Source organism: Tachypleus tridentatus, chromosome 9, assembly GCF_004210375.1.
Source record: "Tachypleus tridentatus isolate NWPU-2018 chromosome 9, ASM421037v1, whole genome shotgun sequence".
Lineage (NCBI taxonomy): Eukaryota > Metazoa > Arthropoda > Merostomata > Xiphosura > Limulidae > Tachypleus > Tachypleus tridentatus.
This window is the reverse complement of record NC_134833.1, coordinates 98,809,271-98,826,473: the sequence shown is the minus strand read 5'-3', so window position 1 is coordinate 98,826,473 and position 17,203 is coordinate 98,809,271. Positions and strand designations below refer to the sequence as shown.

Below are 17,203 nucleotides of genomic sequence, written 5' to 3'. Positions count from 1 at the left end.
ACTGTAGTTTAAACTTTTATATTTAGAAACAGATCAGGTCCTGCAACCAATAAGAGTAAATGAAACTGTAGTGGTTTAAAATATTCAATTTTTAAGTAACAAACTGCTATAAGACAATTATATAATAGTCTCATACAACAGAAAATATTAACTATATCCTTTAATCATTAACTACTTATCAATTACTACATGACTTTGCATATGCTAGGAAATATCCATACAAGAAGTTCTCCATTTGCTTAAAAAAATGTTTATTATGGACATGTGCTAATTGTCATTACGGAATGAATAATTATATATTTGTATATGTACATATATTCATTTCACATGAACACAGAAACAAATTACTTGGTTAATATCCTACAGAAAATTTTAAATCTCTACATTATATATATTCACACCTTCTTTTCTGGAGACAGAAGAATACTTCTGGTGGGGGTGGCACTACTATTCCAGGCAGTAACGTTATCCTCCTCTTCTTCTGGTTTACCATCTTCTTTATGCCATTTTTCAAGATCTTTCTCTGATGATTTATCCTTAAATTTTAAATTTAGACACTCAAATGAACCTGATGTTGAACTACATGATGTACCAGTACTACTTGTGTCATCTGTATCACTCTCCACTTCAGATCTGTGAACATTATAGTTCACTGTATGAAGTACATGCACACCTCTTTTTTTCTCTGTCTCTTTGGTAGTGAATTCTAGTTCTGGTAGATCAGATTCAGCCAAAATGAGAGTTTCTTGATTCTGATGTTTTCTTCTAACTTCAGCTTCTTTGCAATGATCAATTTCTTGGCTAGAAAAGAAGGTTAAGCTCTCCTCACCAGCTAGAATGTGTTCCCCTTCAAAAATCAGTTCACCTTTTGGATTTTCTAAAACTAAGGGATAATCACTGTAATGCCCACTTGAATAAACTAATTTATCATTGAAACCAAACAGTTCATTAGGCATTTCCTGAATTACTTTGGATTGACCATTAGCAACTGGTTTCTGATTGATGAATTCAATGGGACTGACTCTGCCAGACAGTGAATTAAAAGAAATACAGTTGTTTTGACCTGTCAAAGAAGAAACACCATTATCTTCTCCAGTTACCAAAATGTGAGGTACTTCCTGTGACAATTTGAAGAACTCACTGTCACCTTCATGAATAACTTTAACAGCAGAATTTGAACCAAAAGTACCTTGGTCATTATGAAGTGATTCAGAAGAGTCAAAATAATCTTCTTTTGATGAAGTAGAACACATTCCTTCCTTTCTGTTTCCATACAGTATGCAATCTGTTTTCACTAATACAGGCTGACTTTCATTCACATCAGACCTTTCACCTATTTTTTCTGCATTACAAACATTATCCAAGATATCTTTCAAATAGTTCTCAGCATGACTTTTGGATATGTCTGTATAAGACATCTTTTCACTCTGTCTCTGAGTTGTTTCAACAGTTTCATCAAAAAAGTTATCACTTGTTTTGTCAACTTTTAGTGACCTGTTACCTTCCATTGAAGCATTACCGATACCACTGTTAACATAAAAATAATCTTCCAACTGCTGATCTGAAAGAGAATCACTTTGTGTTTTATCTTTATTGGGTGAAGTATTACTGGTGCAATTGTCATTTTTGACATCATCTTCATTATCACTGATGTTCTCACAAGGTGGCAACATCTCTACTTCTTCACTAACAGCCATAATATTTGCCATCTTTGGTGCCAAGCTCGATGTACTTTCTTCAACACTTTCAAGTATTTTGGGTGAAGAAATAATGGTATTTTCATAAAACATTGTTTCAATATCAGAATTTATCACGGGAATAGTTTCAGAAGTTATTTTTTCAGACTCTGATTTCTCACAAATGTTATGACTGTTACTGGAAATACTTTCAGATAACTGTCTGATAGGTCTGTTAACAGTACTAAACTCTCTACATGGCATGGATTTATGTACCCATGATGTTGGAACACAATAATCATGTTCTTCAAATTCTAAAAACTCAACTGTTATATCATGATGCTTATTTTCTTGTAATTCAGAAACTTCTGTGTAATTACTGGGTAAGAAATCACTATTATGATTTTCTACACCTGTAGAAGACCCCAAGTACATGTGCTCAAAAGTCTCTACACAGGAACTTGTGTTGTCCTCAGTGACAAATTCAGCTGTTTTCTCAATAGTTTGCTTATTTATCCCAATCAAATGAAAAGCAGATGATACTTTTTGATTGCTTTGTTCATATACATCATCACCTGCTAGCTCTTTTTTATCATCAATGCTATCTTCCTTTTCATCTGTGGAAGAAACAGTAATGCCAGAATATACACCAGAAATATACTTATCATCAGTTTCTTCAATATCCATTGTAGGAAAATCACAGTTAATATTAGTTTTCTGTTGAGATACATAATTACTTGATTCTGCTGGTTTAAGTTTAAATGAGGAAGACAATATTTTCTGACTGCTCTGTTTACATATAATATTGCCTACAATTTCATCCTGTGGTTTATCACATTCAACTTGAAAATTTTCATTATTAATACTTTGCTTCACCTTCAGTACATCATCCATGTCACTACTATATCCAGCATTACTTCCAGAAACATCAAAATAAACTTCTCCGCTGGATGTTGAAAGTTCATTACCACAAAAATCTTGTTTTACATAGTTAACTGAATGATTCTCAAATGATGGTTTTAAAGCTTTTGAACTTGTATGTTCAACCATATTACTATCCAAAAGTTCTCTTGGTTGTTTAGCATCTTCTTGAATTTCATCAAAACTAATAGCCTTTAATGAGCTACACTCTGCTATTAGATGACTTGAAGATGTCAAATCTTCTGTACTCTCTTCAAGGGCACTACTTGTTGAAGAATTCTGAGGCACAAAACATATAAAATTATTTTCTGTCAACAGAGAATCCACATTTTTCTGTTGAAAAGTTCCTATCATTTGCTTTTCTCTTAAATTTATAATACTCTTATCACCATCTATAACTGTACCCTGGTTTTTAATTATTGACAAGTCCACAAATTCACAACACACATTAAGCCGTTCTACATTATCTTCCTCTACACCTAAATTCTTCACTTGTCTTTTTTTTGTTTCAAATCCATTCTCACAATTGAAATCCTGAACATCATCTTCTGCATTTTCCAGAGATTCCTTAAGTGGAGTTACTGGTTTCTCTTCTACTTCAGAGTTGAAATTATCTTCAGAGAACATGAAAGTTGAGCATTTATTTAAATCATCAATAACACTATGATTTTCCTCAGATACATAATCACCTCTACTTTCATGTTTTTCAAATTCATCACCATATCCAAACAATTTTTGTTTGTCTTTCCACAAAAGATCTGCACCTAATTTAGATTTATAAGCTCCAAACTGTTGATTTTCAGATTCTGGTAGTCCACAAAATGAATCATCTTTACCAACATAATCAGATGTGACAGCAATCATTTCAGTGTTATACAGGTAATTATCACTTAAAAATAAAAATCCAGATTTTTCAAAAGTTAAATCTTTCTCATCAACTGCTTTATCAAAACAGGTTTGTAGAACAGGCACTGTTTTTTTGTTTTCTAACAAATGAAAATTTTCAATAGAAATGTTTTTCACAAATGAATTTTCTCCACTAATCATAGAGTCTGCAGCATCAAATTGAGCACTTGAATTTTTTTTATTTTTATGGAGAAATGATCTTTCTGTTTCCACAGAAGTGTCAAATGAAGTATGCTCTATTCTCTTGAAATCCTCCTCAACAGAAGGTAACAGACCATCCTCCACAGAATTGTTTATAACTAATTGTGCTGAAACATATTTTTCTAAATTTTCACTGTCTTTCTTCTCTTCATAATCTTTTCCCAATAAATTTGTTGATATTCTTTCTGAAAAGTTTTCTTCCAATACAAAATTCTCAGATATTGTTTTATAAGAGTCAGATCTCACTCCATCAAGCTCCCGAGAACTTGTATGGCTTTTATCAGTCAAGGCCAGATCAGCTGTATAGAGATTTACTGTTGTGTCATACAGTTTTAGATTCTTGTGTCTAGTACCCTGAAAGTCAATCACATCAGATCCACTATCAACATTTTCAGTGTCACATTCAGCAAGTTCTAACACTTGTTTATCAGATAGTAGTTCATCAGTAAAGGAAAAATCTTCATCTTTACCAGAGTTACAATGTTGAAAGGTTCTTGTTGATTGGAAATGCAAAGAGCCTGTTTTTTTGAAACTACAACTAATTGCACTTTTATTCAAATCATCATTCTGTTTATCATGGGTGTCAAAACTGTCAAGTTCTACTGGTTTGACATTGATCTCTGTAGTAGTAACACTGGCTTCTAAGACCTCCTGAACTCTGTTAGCAGTTTGAAGGTCATTCTGGAACATATCTCTAGAAGTTAAAAAAGTATTATTTAGGTTACACAGAGATTCAGAAGTTTCCTCAGCCAAAGTGACACTGATAATATCAGATTTGTTACACCCAGTAGATGTCATTAGCTGTGTCATTCCTGTAAATGGTATATTGTCTCCATCTTGATAAATGGATTCACTTTTGTTGCTACCATCAAAGTTTTGATAAGATAGTAGTTCTGTTTCAGGTATCTCCTCACAGGTATTTCCTGTGATGTGTTCTGCCTGAGTTGATGACCCTTCTATGCTCCTACTAAGGTTCTGTAAACTAGGAGATACATTTTCAGGTAGATCTTCATCACCTATTACAAAAGATTCATATGATGGTATCTCACATGGCAACAGGGATAAGTCTGTGGAAGACATTAAGCTATCTATTTTTTGAGCATGGCCATGTACAGTAGTTTCAGGAATAAAATCATTTTCAAATTTTCTGATGTGGCTGGAAGCATCTGTAAAAGGAAGACTATATTCCCTAGGAATTGTATGCAAGGCTTGCCATTTACTCTCAAAATCTTCACTCCCAATGGAAGTGACATTTTTGTTTTTATACAAATGTGTCAATGAAGCTACCAGTGAGTGCATCTCAAGTTCTTCTTCACTTTCAACCCAGCAAAGTTTCATAACCTGATATCTAGAAGATATGATAAAATAACTGTGTTTAAGTATATATATCATAAACTTCTTTTTAAAATATCAGAGAATTTCAAGATCATAGTTCATGTACAGTAAGTCATTATAAGTATTTTTCCAAAACTTTGGTTTTATTCCCTATAAAAATAACAGTGATGCTTTTTTTCTTTAAGATTTCAATTTCTAAGATCTTACGTTTTTATAGTGAAAAATTTTATTTATTTGAAAACTGATATAAAAATTTGAAAAATTCAATTTGAGGAGACCTAAAATGGTGAAAGCCAATGTGCTATGGAAATTCTACTAATTCCAAAAGGAAGGAAACTACGTGACTTTCTAACACAGCATTACTAACTTTTAAAAATATGAAATGATTACTTGAAACATAACAATATCAAAATATATGAAACAACAATATAATTATTATCATAACAGAGAAAACAAAATACACACAAATGTAGCTAACTTATACATAAAGGAACATTAGTCACCACATTAAAACATTAATTGCTTCTATACAGGCTATGAATCATACTTTTACATAAATACATTACTAACTATCCTATAACTTAATGTAGTGTTGATTTTTATATTTGATTTGTTTTACAACAGATGGAGGTAAATGGAAATTCTACTTTGTAAGCACATTTCTTTATATTTCTATTCAAAATATCTCACTTACTCCATACATAAATTTAAACATACATTTTGTCACTATGAACACAGGCTGTAGTAGGTTGATCCAACAGTACAGTTTTTTCAATAATAACTTTCTGAATGACATCATCATTGCTAAGCTCCTGGTAGGGCAGTTTCCCAAACTCAAATAACTCCCACAAAACTATACCAAATGACCTAGTGTGTGTGAAAGAATTACAAAAGGTATTATTTTAAATTGTATAATTTTATAGAGGTTTACTGCATTATTACAACTCAAGATTATTCTATTATCCATAATAAGCTTTAACAGCACATTGTGTAAAATAAAATCATTACTTAGAATAACGTCTAATTCAGGTTTACTTAGAGAATAACAAAAGGCAGAAGGGTTTCATATGAAAATGCCCCTTTCTTGACATAAAGAATACAGGAAACAATTTATAGCTTAAGAGAAATTAACAAACCACAAAATATGCAACCATCATCAAGATAAATATACAAGAGTAAAATACTCTAGGTTGCACATAATAATGTAAATACATATATATATAATTGAGTAGATTATATTAAAATCATTTTGGGCCCTCAAAAGATTATGCTACCACTTGTGGTCATGTTCTGTATGGCTATCATGCATCTTGACAATAGTCTTGCAGTTTAGTTTTCACTGCAAAATACTCTGCTATTAGGTTGTCATGTCCATAGTACACCAGATGGATTTACATAATCTATTCAGTGTTTGATGATAACCATGCAATTTATCAAGTGTATCTTTGTACAGAATAGCATGAATACCATTTCATTTTCCATTTGCTTGAAATATGCTTGAAGTCTTTCTGAGGAGTTCTTAAAGTCTTTGTCACTAATCTGTTGAATTCTTCGATTCAATTTCAAATATATTTCTATGCAAGTAGCAGAAATTACTTATTGACTGAAGTTCATATATATATAATAAACTCTATGCAGTACTTTTCCACCAACTAGAAAACAACTTTAACAATAATTGCTTGAAGTATGCAACTGCTGAAAAGGATGAACAACTAGAAACATTGTTAGCTTCATTTCCAGACAAAGATCTTTAATGATTACATTGCATATTGGTACCTGGGACATGTGGATGTTTTTTCCCCTGAACTTTATATACATAGATTCTGATCTCTTATAAATTGCAACATTTTGTTCATCATGACTTGGGTATTATTCCAGGACTCTTTATATACGATCGTGATACACATTCTTTTGTTTTTTTGGTGTCATAAAGTATAAGGGATAAACTCATCTTAGAAATTCTAAATCTCTGATATGAGCACAATTTTTCTATCTTTCTGAGTGTATGAAAATTTTTTGCATCTAGAAGGGCTCTTACATACTCTTCCCCTCAAAAAAAAAAAAGTGGCAGCACATCACCTACAAAATGTTAAACAATATCAAAATGTAGTAATGATACATCCTATTCCACCATGACCTTATACTGACTGTGGTTGTTACATATCTTGCTGATTAGCATATTAAAAACCAATTTCATGGAATATATGTGGCCTGTGTAGTACAACCACAAAATAATTTCATTAAAAACTAATGCTAAAACAACACATGAAAAGCACATCATGTAACACAGACTATAAAAGGAGTTTTTCATCTTGATATTTAATAGTATGATTTATTGGAAATTTCAAACTAACTTTCTGGGAAGATAAATACAGGTTTAAAAATAACTTCTTTGAATATATTTTAAAAAATGTGGTTAATTTAAACCTTCTGATAGATTAATTTTTTCATTAGTGTCGGGGTGCAAAATTCAGGTTTATCAATGTACTTTTTCTTTTGGAGCATAGTTTGCATTATTCACATTCCCACAGAGAATTGCACTATCTTACTCTTAATTAAAATTTATAAGTAAAAGTTCCAAAGTTAGCATTATTACTACTTTAGAACACAAAACTTATGGAAGAAATCAGCAAAATACTGCAACAGTAAAATGCATTTAACACTAGTGGTATCTCTATGATTAACTTGTATCTTTACTACTTCATTAGATGAAGTCCTATGATGTTAAAACATACTTATATGAAAATTTTTCAATAATACAGAATTATTATATGTAGAAAGAAAATATTTTTTTTAGTTAACATGTTATATGTAGTTTTATCTTTACCTATATCCAGAAAATTCCAAATTAATGTCATCAATCATCAGTTTCCTATCATCTATATTACACCAAAGTTTCATGAACATTTAAGATCTATTCTGTAACAAGTTTAAACAAAAACTATTTAAACAATATTTATTATGCTCAACAAATGTCTAGACAACTTGATGAAATATGTTAAGATTAGATATATCATAGTCTAAAAGTTGCATAAACATTACTGAAATTTAAATGTCTGAAAGATCTATTCTATAACAAGTTTAAACAAAAACTATTTAAACAATATTTATTATGCTCAACAAATGTCTAGACAACTTCATGAAATATGTTAATATTATATATATCATAGTCTAAAAGTTGCATACACATTACTGAAATTTAAATGTCAGAAAATGTTCAATTTTACAGTTTTATATGCTGAACCCAAAAATCCTCTTAAAGTAACTTAAATTTTAACTAAATAACTCTTCTTAGAGGAATGCAATAACATTAGTTTAACAAAATTCTAACATAAAACTTACTTTCATAATGTGTTTATAATAATTTTATTCATTTTAGAAGTAAAATATATAAACAATTCATTGGTTTTCCAAAGTTTGCCACTTGCCCAAATAAGTTATATTAATTTTATTACTAAAGAACATTTCTGACTGATTAAATTTATGGCAACAGCATAATATAGTTATAAACATACTGATGATTTAACAGTTATAAAGTTATCCAAATTAGCTATTATTAGAAGAAACAATAAAATATGTACATTTAATATAACTTTTAGCTCTTCAATTAACCTTTCATGAATGAAGTTGCTTTTTAACTATGACAAAAATGTTTTTAAATTAACAGGTATTCCTATAAATGATTAGATATTTTAAAATATGTACAAATCTCCATTTTAATTAATGTTAAATATTTTTATAATAAACAAAAAGATAATGGCTATAATAAATATTTTGGAAAAGCTTTTTCAACAATTTTATTATAAAACTATCATTAGTACATGCAATAAAAATGTACTCAAATTTATCTGAAATAATGAAAAAGCCTAATTAATTGTAAGGCTCTAAGAATTTTATAAGTTTGGGAAAAAGAATAATTATTTAATTTTTTTTTTTTTTTTACACAGTATATACATCTAGCCTATTAGAAAGGGTATAATGTTTTTACCTCTATGATGGCATGCATGTTAACTAGCTGCAAGCAACAATATTTTTCTTCTTTCTGTTTGTTTCATTTTAATACATTTCACTTCCAATTACATAATAAACCTGGTCATAAATTATTTCAGAAATATTTCTTTGGCAACCAATCCATCTTGTTTTATAAAATGTTTCCTGTTATTGTCAAAGAAACTGTAGGGAAGCCATTCTCCCACATCCTACTGCAGGGGATGTTGTGAACTAGAACATCCCCCCCTCTATATGTACAGGACAACAGCTCTCTCTTCTTCCCTTTTTAACATTTTAAGTTCACAGGTATAAGAAGTCTTGCATTTTGAGGTTTTCATCAAAAACATTTTATATTATCTATACGAAAGATGTGCTAAAATCCCTTCATAAGGTATGTAAAAGGTACAGCTAGTATTGTAAATATGTCTACATATTTTATATACATCTTAAAAAAATTGATTTAAGAGTTTTTATGTATTGTGCATTAGCAATTGTAAATACATGCGGATTACATAAGGTTGGGTATACTATATTAAAACAGTTAAGGAGCCTCACCACATATTTACAGTTTATGTTGCTATGCCTATTCATGCACTTTCTCAGAATTATGCATCTTGACAATAATTCTTTAGTATAAATTCAATTGAAAGATATTCTGTCATGAGGCTACAAAACACATCACTCTTCACTGCTGGTTTTTCATATTTCATCTACTTTACAAGGATGATGACAGTTTTAGCACCAATTTCGACAATCTGGTTGCACAACAGGCACTGCATTCAGTAGAGTTAAGTAGTATGGATTTGTATGAAATAGTATGAGCACCCATTTCATTCTCCAACTGCTTAAAATATGTAGCAATGGTTGAACAGACATGTCATGGAAGTACTTGTGTACATCTGATCCATGTAATACCTCCAGACTGTGAACTTTCTTGTGTTGCATACTTTTGCTTGTGGCACATGGATTGCTATTTTTTTTTCCCAGATTCTCACCTGTTACAACACACTTTGCTTGTCACAGCTAGAATAAAATTTGTTGTAGGTCTCTTCCTGGATGGTTTGATACCCCTAAGTTTACCAATATTCCTTTATTTTCAAATATCAATAAGTACAAGGGGTAACATCTATCTTGGAAATTCATAATCCCTAATCTGAACACATCCTTATGATCTAAAGGTACATATATTTTGCATCAGAAAGAACTGTTACATAATTACACTTCCTAAAAGTTATCATCATTTTCCTGTGGCATCACACCACCTATAAAATAAAATGTCTAAATATAGTTCTGATACATACCATTATGCCTATAGTAACTTTACACAAGTATTAGCTGTAACAACCAATAAGTTGTACATTCAAAACTGTTTTAATATAATGCATTAAACATCTATACATGTAAGTATTTACTCATTTTAAATACTCCCATATTACATAAAACGTCTGTACTTTAATACACATATGTGCAAATATATGAGTTTATTTTATTCATCAATTTACTTGTATTCAAATTTTCTGTGCTTCATTACAGTTCACAATACATTTAGCATTACTTTAAATAAATAATTAATCTGAACCATTACTTAGATCTGAGAAAACTGTGAGGCTGTGATGCATAACTCTGAGACAATTACTGGCAAGTTAGCTTTATGGCAAACAATGTTAATATTAGCCAACATATTCAAAAATTTTCATAAAATTTCTTTTACACATTACAAGTAACATACAAGTAACTATATATATATACACACACACACACGTGCACAGACACAAATATGCAAGTATTTGAAAAATAAGTCACATTAATGTTACCAACTCAGTATTTTGTAACACTCAGGATACATACAGAAAATTAAAATTCAGTTTATATTTGAATTTTATCAAATATCAGTAACATTATTTAAACACCACAGACAACTTTCCATTACTACAAGATGCCAAGCCACAATCTTTGGTTTGCTCTTGCCTTTGATAAAGGGTGAAATGTCCCAAAATTTATCTATGCTATTGAACGTTACACCAGGTCTCACTTTTTTTTTCAAATAAAAATTTACAATTAAGGGTAATAATAAAATTACATTAAATCAGTTATAATTATTACTATTTGACCTAAATAATAATGCAATCTAAATTTGGTATTACGTAAATGATAATTATTACCGAGTAGCATATAACTGATTGAAAAGACAGTGAAATGATTTTTCTCCCTTATGTTTAAAGCAATATGTGATATATATTTTTATGTATGTGTAAAATTATTTTGTTTCCCCCTTTATGTTACATAATGCTCACAAATAAGCAAAATGGCACTGGAAGGCAATGAATAGTGAGGTATACTAAAATTAAATGAGGCCAGATCTATCAATGGATTCAACACTTGTCACTAAGTTACTTATGAGGAATGGTATTTAGTATCTTAAATATCTTATCCACTGTATAATATAAAAGAATAAATTAGTAACATTGATACCAGATTTTCTTCATATCTTATATAAATATAGGTTTTCTGTGGTGAGTAAAGTACAATTAAATACACCATACATACAACAAACAGGGAGGGAATATTGCTTTGTTAATGTTAAGGTATACATTTTTTATTACAATGATAAGTGTGTTATGTCACATGAATGTTGAACAAAACTTCCAGCAACATTTACCAGGAAAAGGTAAAACTGCTCACCTATACAAACATTAATGATTAAAACAGCTTTCAAAATTACTTCACTCTCAATAAATCTTTACTGTTACTTAGGGAATGATAGCTGCTACAACATAAAATTTGAACTCAGTACATTACACATTCACTGTGAATTTTATTTTTTTCCCTTTCACTACATTAGGAGATAAAAGGCAGTTCTTTAATTAACTTAGCAAATTACATATCTTACCAGACATTAGTTTTTTTTGTTAATACTTTTGTTTCAATTGAAGATTCTGTACACTGTAATGATTCAGGTGAGCACCATCGGACAGGAATAGCAATATCACCAAGACAGTAATAGTCGTCCTGAAACAGTTAAGGTATTATTTTTAGAATCAGCAAGTTTCATAACAATTCTATAAAATAGATACAAAAAAATGATCTTCCAAATATATTTCCTACTTCATCTGACAACCTTTAATTCAAAATAATCAAACATTATTAAACTTTCAAACATGGAAATAAAACAGCCAGTAATATATTTTGAGACCAAAAATGCAGATTAATGTACTGTAAGTGCTACATATTACATGTGACAAATACTGTATGAAGGAAAAGCTAAAATTTTTGTATTATTTACATGTAAAAGTTTACACACATTAACTTAAAAAAATAGTTATTTTTCATGTAAAAAACACAATTTACCTTTGTGTAAAATTGTCAGCTATTGATTGATTCTAAAAAAACAATAATTTTTAAACATACCGAGCAAAATTTCAGATTTTGATATTACATTACTAAAGTTCATAAGTCAGTTATGTAAAAAAAAAAACAAAGTAATGAAAAATTATTATCACTTGAATCAGAAAATATACTTTTATATTTACTCATATAAATTCAGCAACAAAATGGAGCAGAGCCAAGATATATATATGATAAAAAATAATAGCATACACAAACATATCTTAGTAGCAGAAGTATCTGCTGAAGTAGATCTCACAAAATGTTGATGAGATTATCAAATCAATATAATTATTTATTTGTTTTGAATTTTGCACAAAGCTATTTGATGTCTATCTGCTCAGGCCATCTCTAATTTTAGCAATGACAGACTAGAGGAAAAGCAGCTGGTCAATACCACCTTCCACCAATTCCTGAGCTATTCTTCAACAGATTGTGGGATTGACTATCACATTATAGTGCCCTCACAACTAAAAGTGTAAGTATGTTTAGTAAGAGGGATGCAGATCCATGATCTGTAGCTTACGAGTAGAGCATCCTAAACACCAGGCCTTCAAACCACTCTCAAATCTTACAGAAACATTATATACAACAACCTATTCTATTTTTTTAACCTTTGCTATCACAAACGTTTTTGAACAGAAAGTACAGTTCACTTATGCTGCTTGTAATTTACTCTTTAGATATCAACTAAAACTCTGGCTTAAAAACAAAACAAAAACAAACAAACCAGAAATAACATCAGTACACTTGCTATATATACATATATATACATAAATTTAAGTTCTATTTAAATTGTTACTTTTCTATGTAACTTTCTTATATTCAACTCATAATATTATATAAATGGGTGTGTTGGATATACAAGACTGTGTAGTGTAGGTATTATTATTACTTAATTCATTTTGTAAGTTAATATTTTACAATTGCTGAGTTTTTCATAAAAAGAGAGTTAAAATAAATTATTTTAAAGGTGATAATTGTGAAAAGTTTGGTTACTTAAGTTGGTAGGAGTTATACATTATGTTTGCAATTTATAGGTTTAGAGGCAATAGACAATTCTAAAAGCTTAAGTGATAAACATGTGAATATTGGTGACTAAATGAGCAAGATCAGAATAAAAGTCAAGTCAAGAAAGGGCAAGTTCAGTTAGAGAAGAATAAGAAAATGTAAAGCTAACCATTAAGGGAGTGAATAGCCATAATGGTTGATATTTTGAAGTGACATTAACAGTTTGATAGCAATAAGGAAAATAATGTCTTGTTAAAGGTGTTCTAAACTAATTAAACCAACATGTGTGGAGTTTGACAAACAGAAGACAATTATTGAAAGTTCAGGATTCAACTGTGGTGACCCATAAGGCAGCATAAATTAATTATTCACTGACAGTATCATGATAAAACTTGAGAAAAATAGCTTGGCTTGCCAAATGGATTCTAAAGCAATTCAGTTAACCTTAGTAGACTTTTTACACAAAGAAGAGAACTATATAGTATTCAAGGTACATAGTGTAAAGAATATTTGTACATTTGTGTGTTTTCTTATAGCAAAGCCACACTGGGCTATCTACCAAGTCCACCGAAGGTTGTACATGTGTTTAACTTGTTCTGTATATATTATTTTACAACATTGCTTGCTGTCTGTTTACTGTTCAAATTTATTGCTAACAAGTCATAGACACCTACTGTAGAAGAATCCTTATACCACATCTATATAAAAGTTTGTTATAACTTAAAAAATGCTGCACTAATTGAAAATGTCTTAGGGTACAAACTATAATGTGGGATTATGAAATATACCCTAGGTTTTGGAGGTGACTGTGGAAGTAGGACCCACATTGCAGTGGGGATACACCATCTATCAGTCTTAGCCTCCATTTTACTCCTAATATCTACTTCTATTCTTTTATTTCTTATGTGACACTGGAAAATGGAGGTTAAGACCAATAGACAGTGTATCCCCACCAGAATGTGGGTTCTACTTCTGCCAAAACCCAGGGTACATTTCATTTATTGCACATTATAGTTTGTACCCTGGGATCTTTTCAATTATTGCAGTTTATTTATTTCTGTTTCAGGTTGTTTTCTAATTAGTTAAAGGTTTAGATTTGCTGTTTTTAATGCAGTCCTTCCTTGTGATTTCATTTACTTAACTTTAACAAAACATATTTATTTTCACTAAAATATAATATATATATATATACTTAAAGTTTGACAGGAATTTATGCAGACATACCATGCCTTTCCACTTTTTTATTTTAATGTAATATAATTATTCATTTTTTTTCTAGGTATGCATGATTTTCAAGAATATGTGGTCAAGAAATTGTTCTAGTGGCTTTCATTCAAGCAACCTTTGTTCTTTGTTATTTTTTGAGATAAAACCTGGTCTACCATGGAAGGTGCTGTAAATCTGCACCTTGTTCAAGAATGTTGACAGTAATCTTCTCCAATAGTAAGCCAAATGGTATATCAGGGTTACAACCTTTCCTATGTTTGAATGGAAATAACAAGTCATATGGGTAGTGTTAAGTTGCTCTGGGTAAGTAGTGTTGTTGATTTAACTAAGTGAGTTTTAATCAGTTTAGAACAGAATTCATAGAAAGTCATCAACTTAGAGTAAATCTGAAAGGAATAATGCCAGTTCAATCAATTTACCTGTACAAAAAAAAAATGGCTGTCCATTGTTAAAAGATGCAATATACACATTATTTTGATTGTTTTGGCAAGTTTGAATAGACTGTTTCAATGTGTCTTGCATACTTATTTCAAGTCTATATATATTTATTGGCACAGACTCAGTTTAAAAGAATTCATGATTGCTTCAAAATATATTTTATCAAATCTCCTGTTATTAGCATAGTTACTTGATTTACTCTTTAGGAAAATCAGTTTTATTTAAAAATAGCCCAAACATTTTCTAATATTTAATGTAATTGCATAAAATTCCAAATCACTTTAGGAATGCAAAATATATAAACTCTTACAGCACAATGTAAAACTATTAAAACAAACCAATTACTGAGAAAAATGTGAAAATTACATGAACAGATACAAAGAAAAGAATTCATATAATTTTATGTCATTGCATGTTTTTTTTAAACATAAATTAAAATTCTTTTCTATTTAATGTAATTCAACTTTGTGCTATATACACAGCTACAAAAAATCCAGATTTCCTTTCTGTATTTTTATTTTGTGTTGATAAACAACCAGTCAAAATAGTTTTTATTTCATTATGAAAGGCAGCAAACTTTTTAACAAGTTAAATTCAAAGTAGTATTAAACAGTACAATACAGTTCATGAAACAAAGCTTTCACAACTTCTTCTGGCATAAATTTACATGTCATAACACATTCAGTTTCTCCAGAGTTACCTTCTCAAACTACAAGATCCAGTTGCATATCTGCAATCACTCAATCCTGACTAACTTAAACAGTATAATGTACCGACAAACTCCCACAACAATACTTTTGCAACTCATGCACTCTATTTCAGATGAATGATATTGTTACATAAGATTTAATTAAATAACAAACATATATTAATTACAAACAAATATAGAAAGTTTGTTGGATTTTCTTTGCATGTATAACTATAAACAGTTATCTGTGCTCTGTACACTGGAGGGAATCAAAATCTAGATTTTAGTGTTGTGAGTCTGTTAACTTGCCATTACTTCACCAGCCAGGGGAAAGGTCAAATATAAACAACCATTAGTCAATTACATTTTACATTATAAAAAAATATTTAACATGTTTTTCACACTACTACAAAGAAACAGAATCTTATATACTCTGCACATTGTCTGTGCAGCACTGCACAACCAAAACTTCACTGTAGAAACTTGAAAACTACAAAATTTATCTCACTAAATGTTTTACATTTTGGTGGAATAACAGTGTTAAGGTTATCTTTTGTACTTATTTGTAGGTAATTAAGATCACTCATTAAAGTGTATAAGCTCTTTAACAGTATGTATTTTACAGGTTAGCTGGGTATGAAAATTCCAATTTTAATTCATTTATCACCAGAAAATTTTAATCTAGACATATTACGTTTTATCACAAAGTTCATGTACCTACGTTGAGGCTGGAAGTCAACAACAAAAGATAAGTTTTACTTGTCATCTCCAGGTGTTCATTGCAGCAGTAACTGTAAAAGTAATCAAGTGGCCATCACATAATGTACTGCTCAAATGTTCTATTGTGAAACACAACTTGACAGCTCAAAATGCAAGGAATAACACATCCTTTCAATCACTGCTTATTCAACTAAATGATTTCTTAGCTACTGGTCAAGCAAGCAGTTTATCAAAGTCTTAATGATTAGAAGGTTAGCATCAACATGTTGGCCAACCACTGCATAAAACCAACTGCTCTTCCTTATGAATAACCAGACATGTATTACCAGTGTATTCTCCTACAATAAGAGAAGATATGACAGTACACTCATCACCAGAACCATCTTGCTTATCTACATGAGGTTCAGCTCACAAACAGATTTGGTGTATGTTTGCTTCAAGTCATAATCATTTCATGGAGCTGTCAACAGACCACACACAGACCAGACATTGTTTCAGTGCTACACACTCAGACTATAATCGTATTCAGTCACTAGGCTTAAAGTTTAGTTTCACTACTGTTGTGCCACATGAATTCGTTTGTTATCTGTTTCAGTAAGAAGCTATTCCACATATTCCTGTAGATGCCACAATTCTTTTATACTGAGTGGAAGACTATAAATCAGATCCACAGAGAGTTATACTTCTCATACAAACATTAAGAGGT

At 30.3% G+C, this 17,203-nt stretch overlaps 1 protein-coding gene across 6 annotated transcripts in view; it reads right to left on the bottom strand.

The window, feature by feature from the left end:
- Window positions 1-17,203, bottom strand: part of LOC143225852 (uncharacterized) — a 77,274-nt gene that overhangs the window by 14,837 nt on the left and 45,234 nt on the right. For all 6 annotated transcript variants that reach the window (XR_013014107.1, XM_076455979.1, XM_076455983.1 and 3 more), the window contains 3 exons: window positions 11,920-12,038; window positions 5,757-5,906; window positions 402-5,052 (listed from right to left, as the gene is read on the bottom strand). Coding sequence is in view for 5 of the 6 variants with exons in the window: in XM_076455979.1 (XP_076312094.1) it covers window positions 402-5,052; window positions 5,757-5,906; window positions 11,920-12,038 (4,920 nt within the window). In the remaining variant the exon portion in view is untranslated. The remainder of the gene's footprint in view (window positions 1-401; window positions 5,053-5,756; window positions 5,907-11,919; window positions 12,039-17,203) is intronic.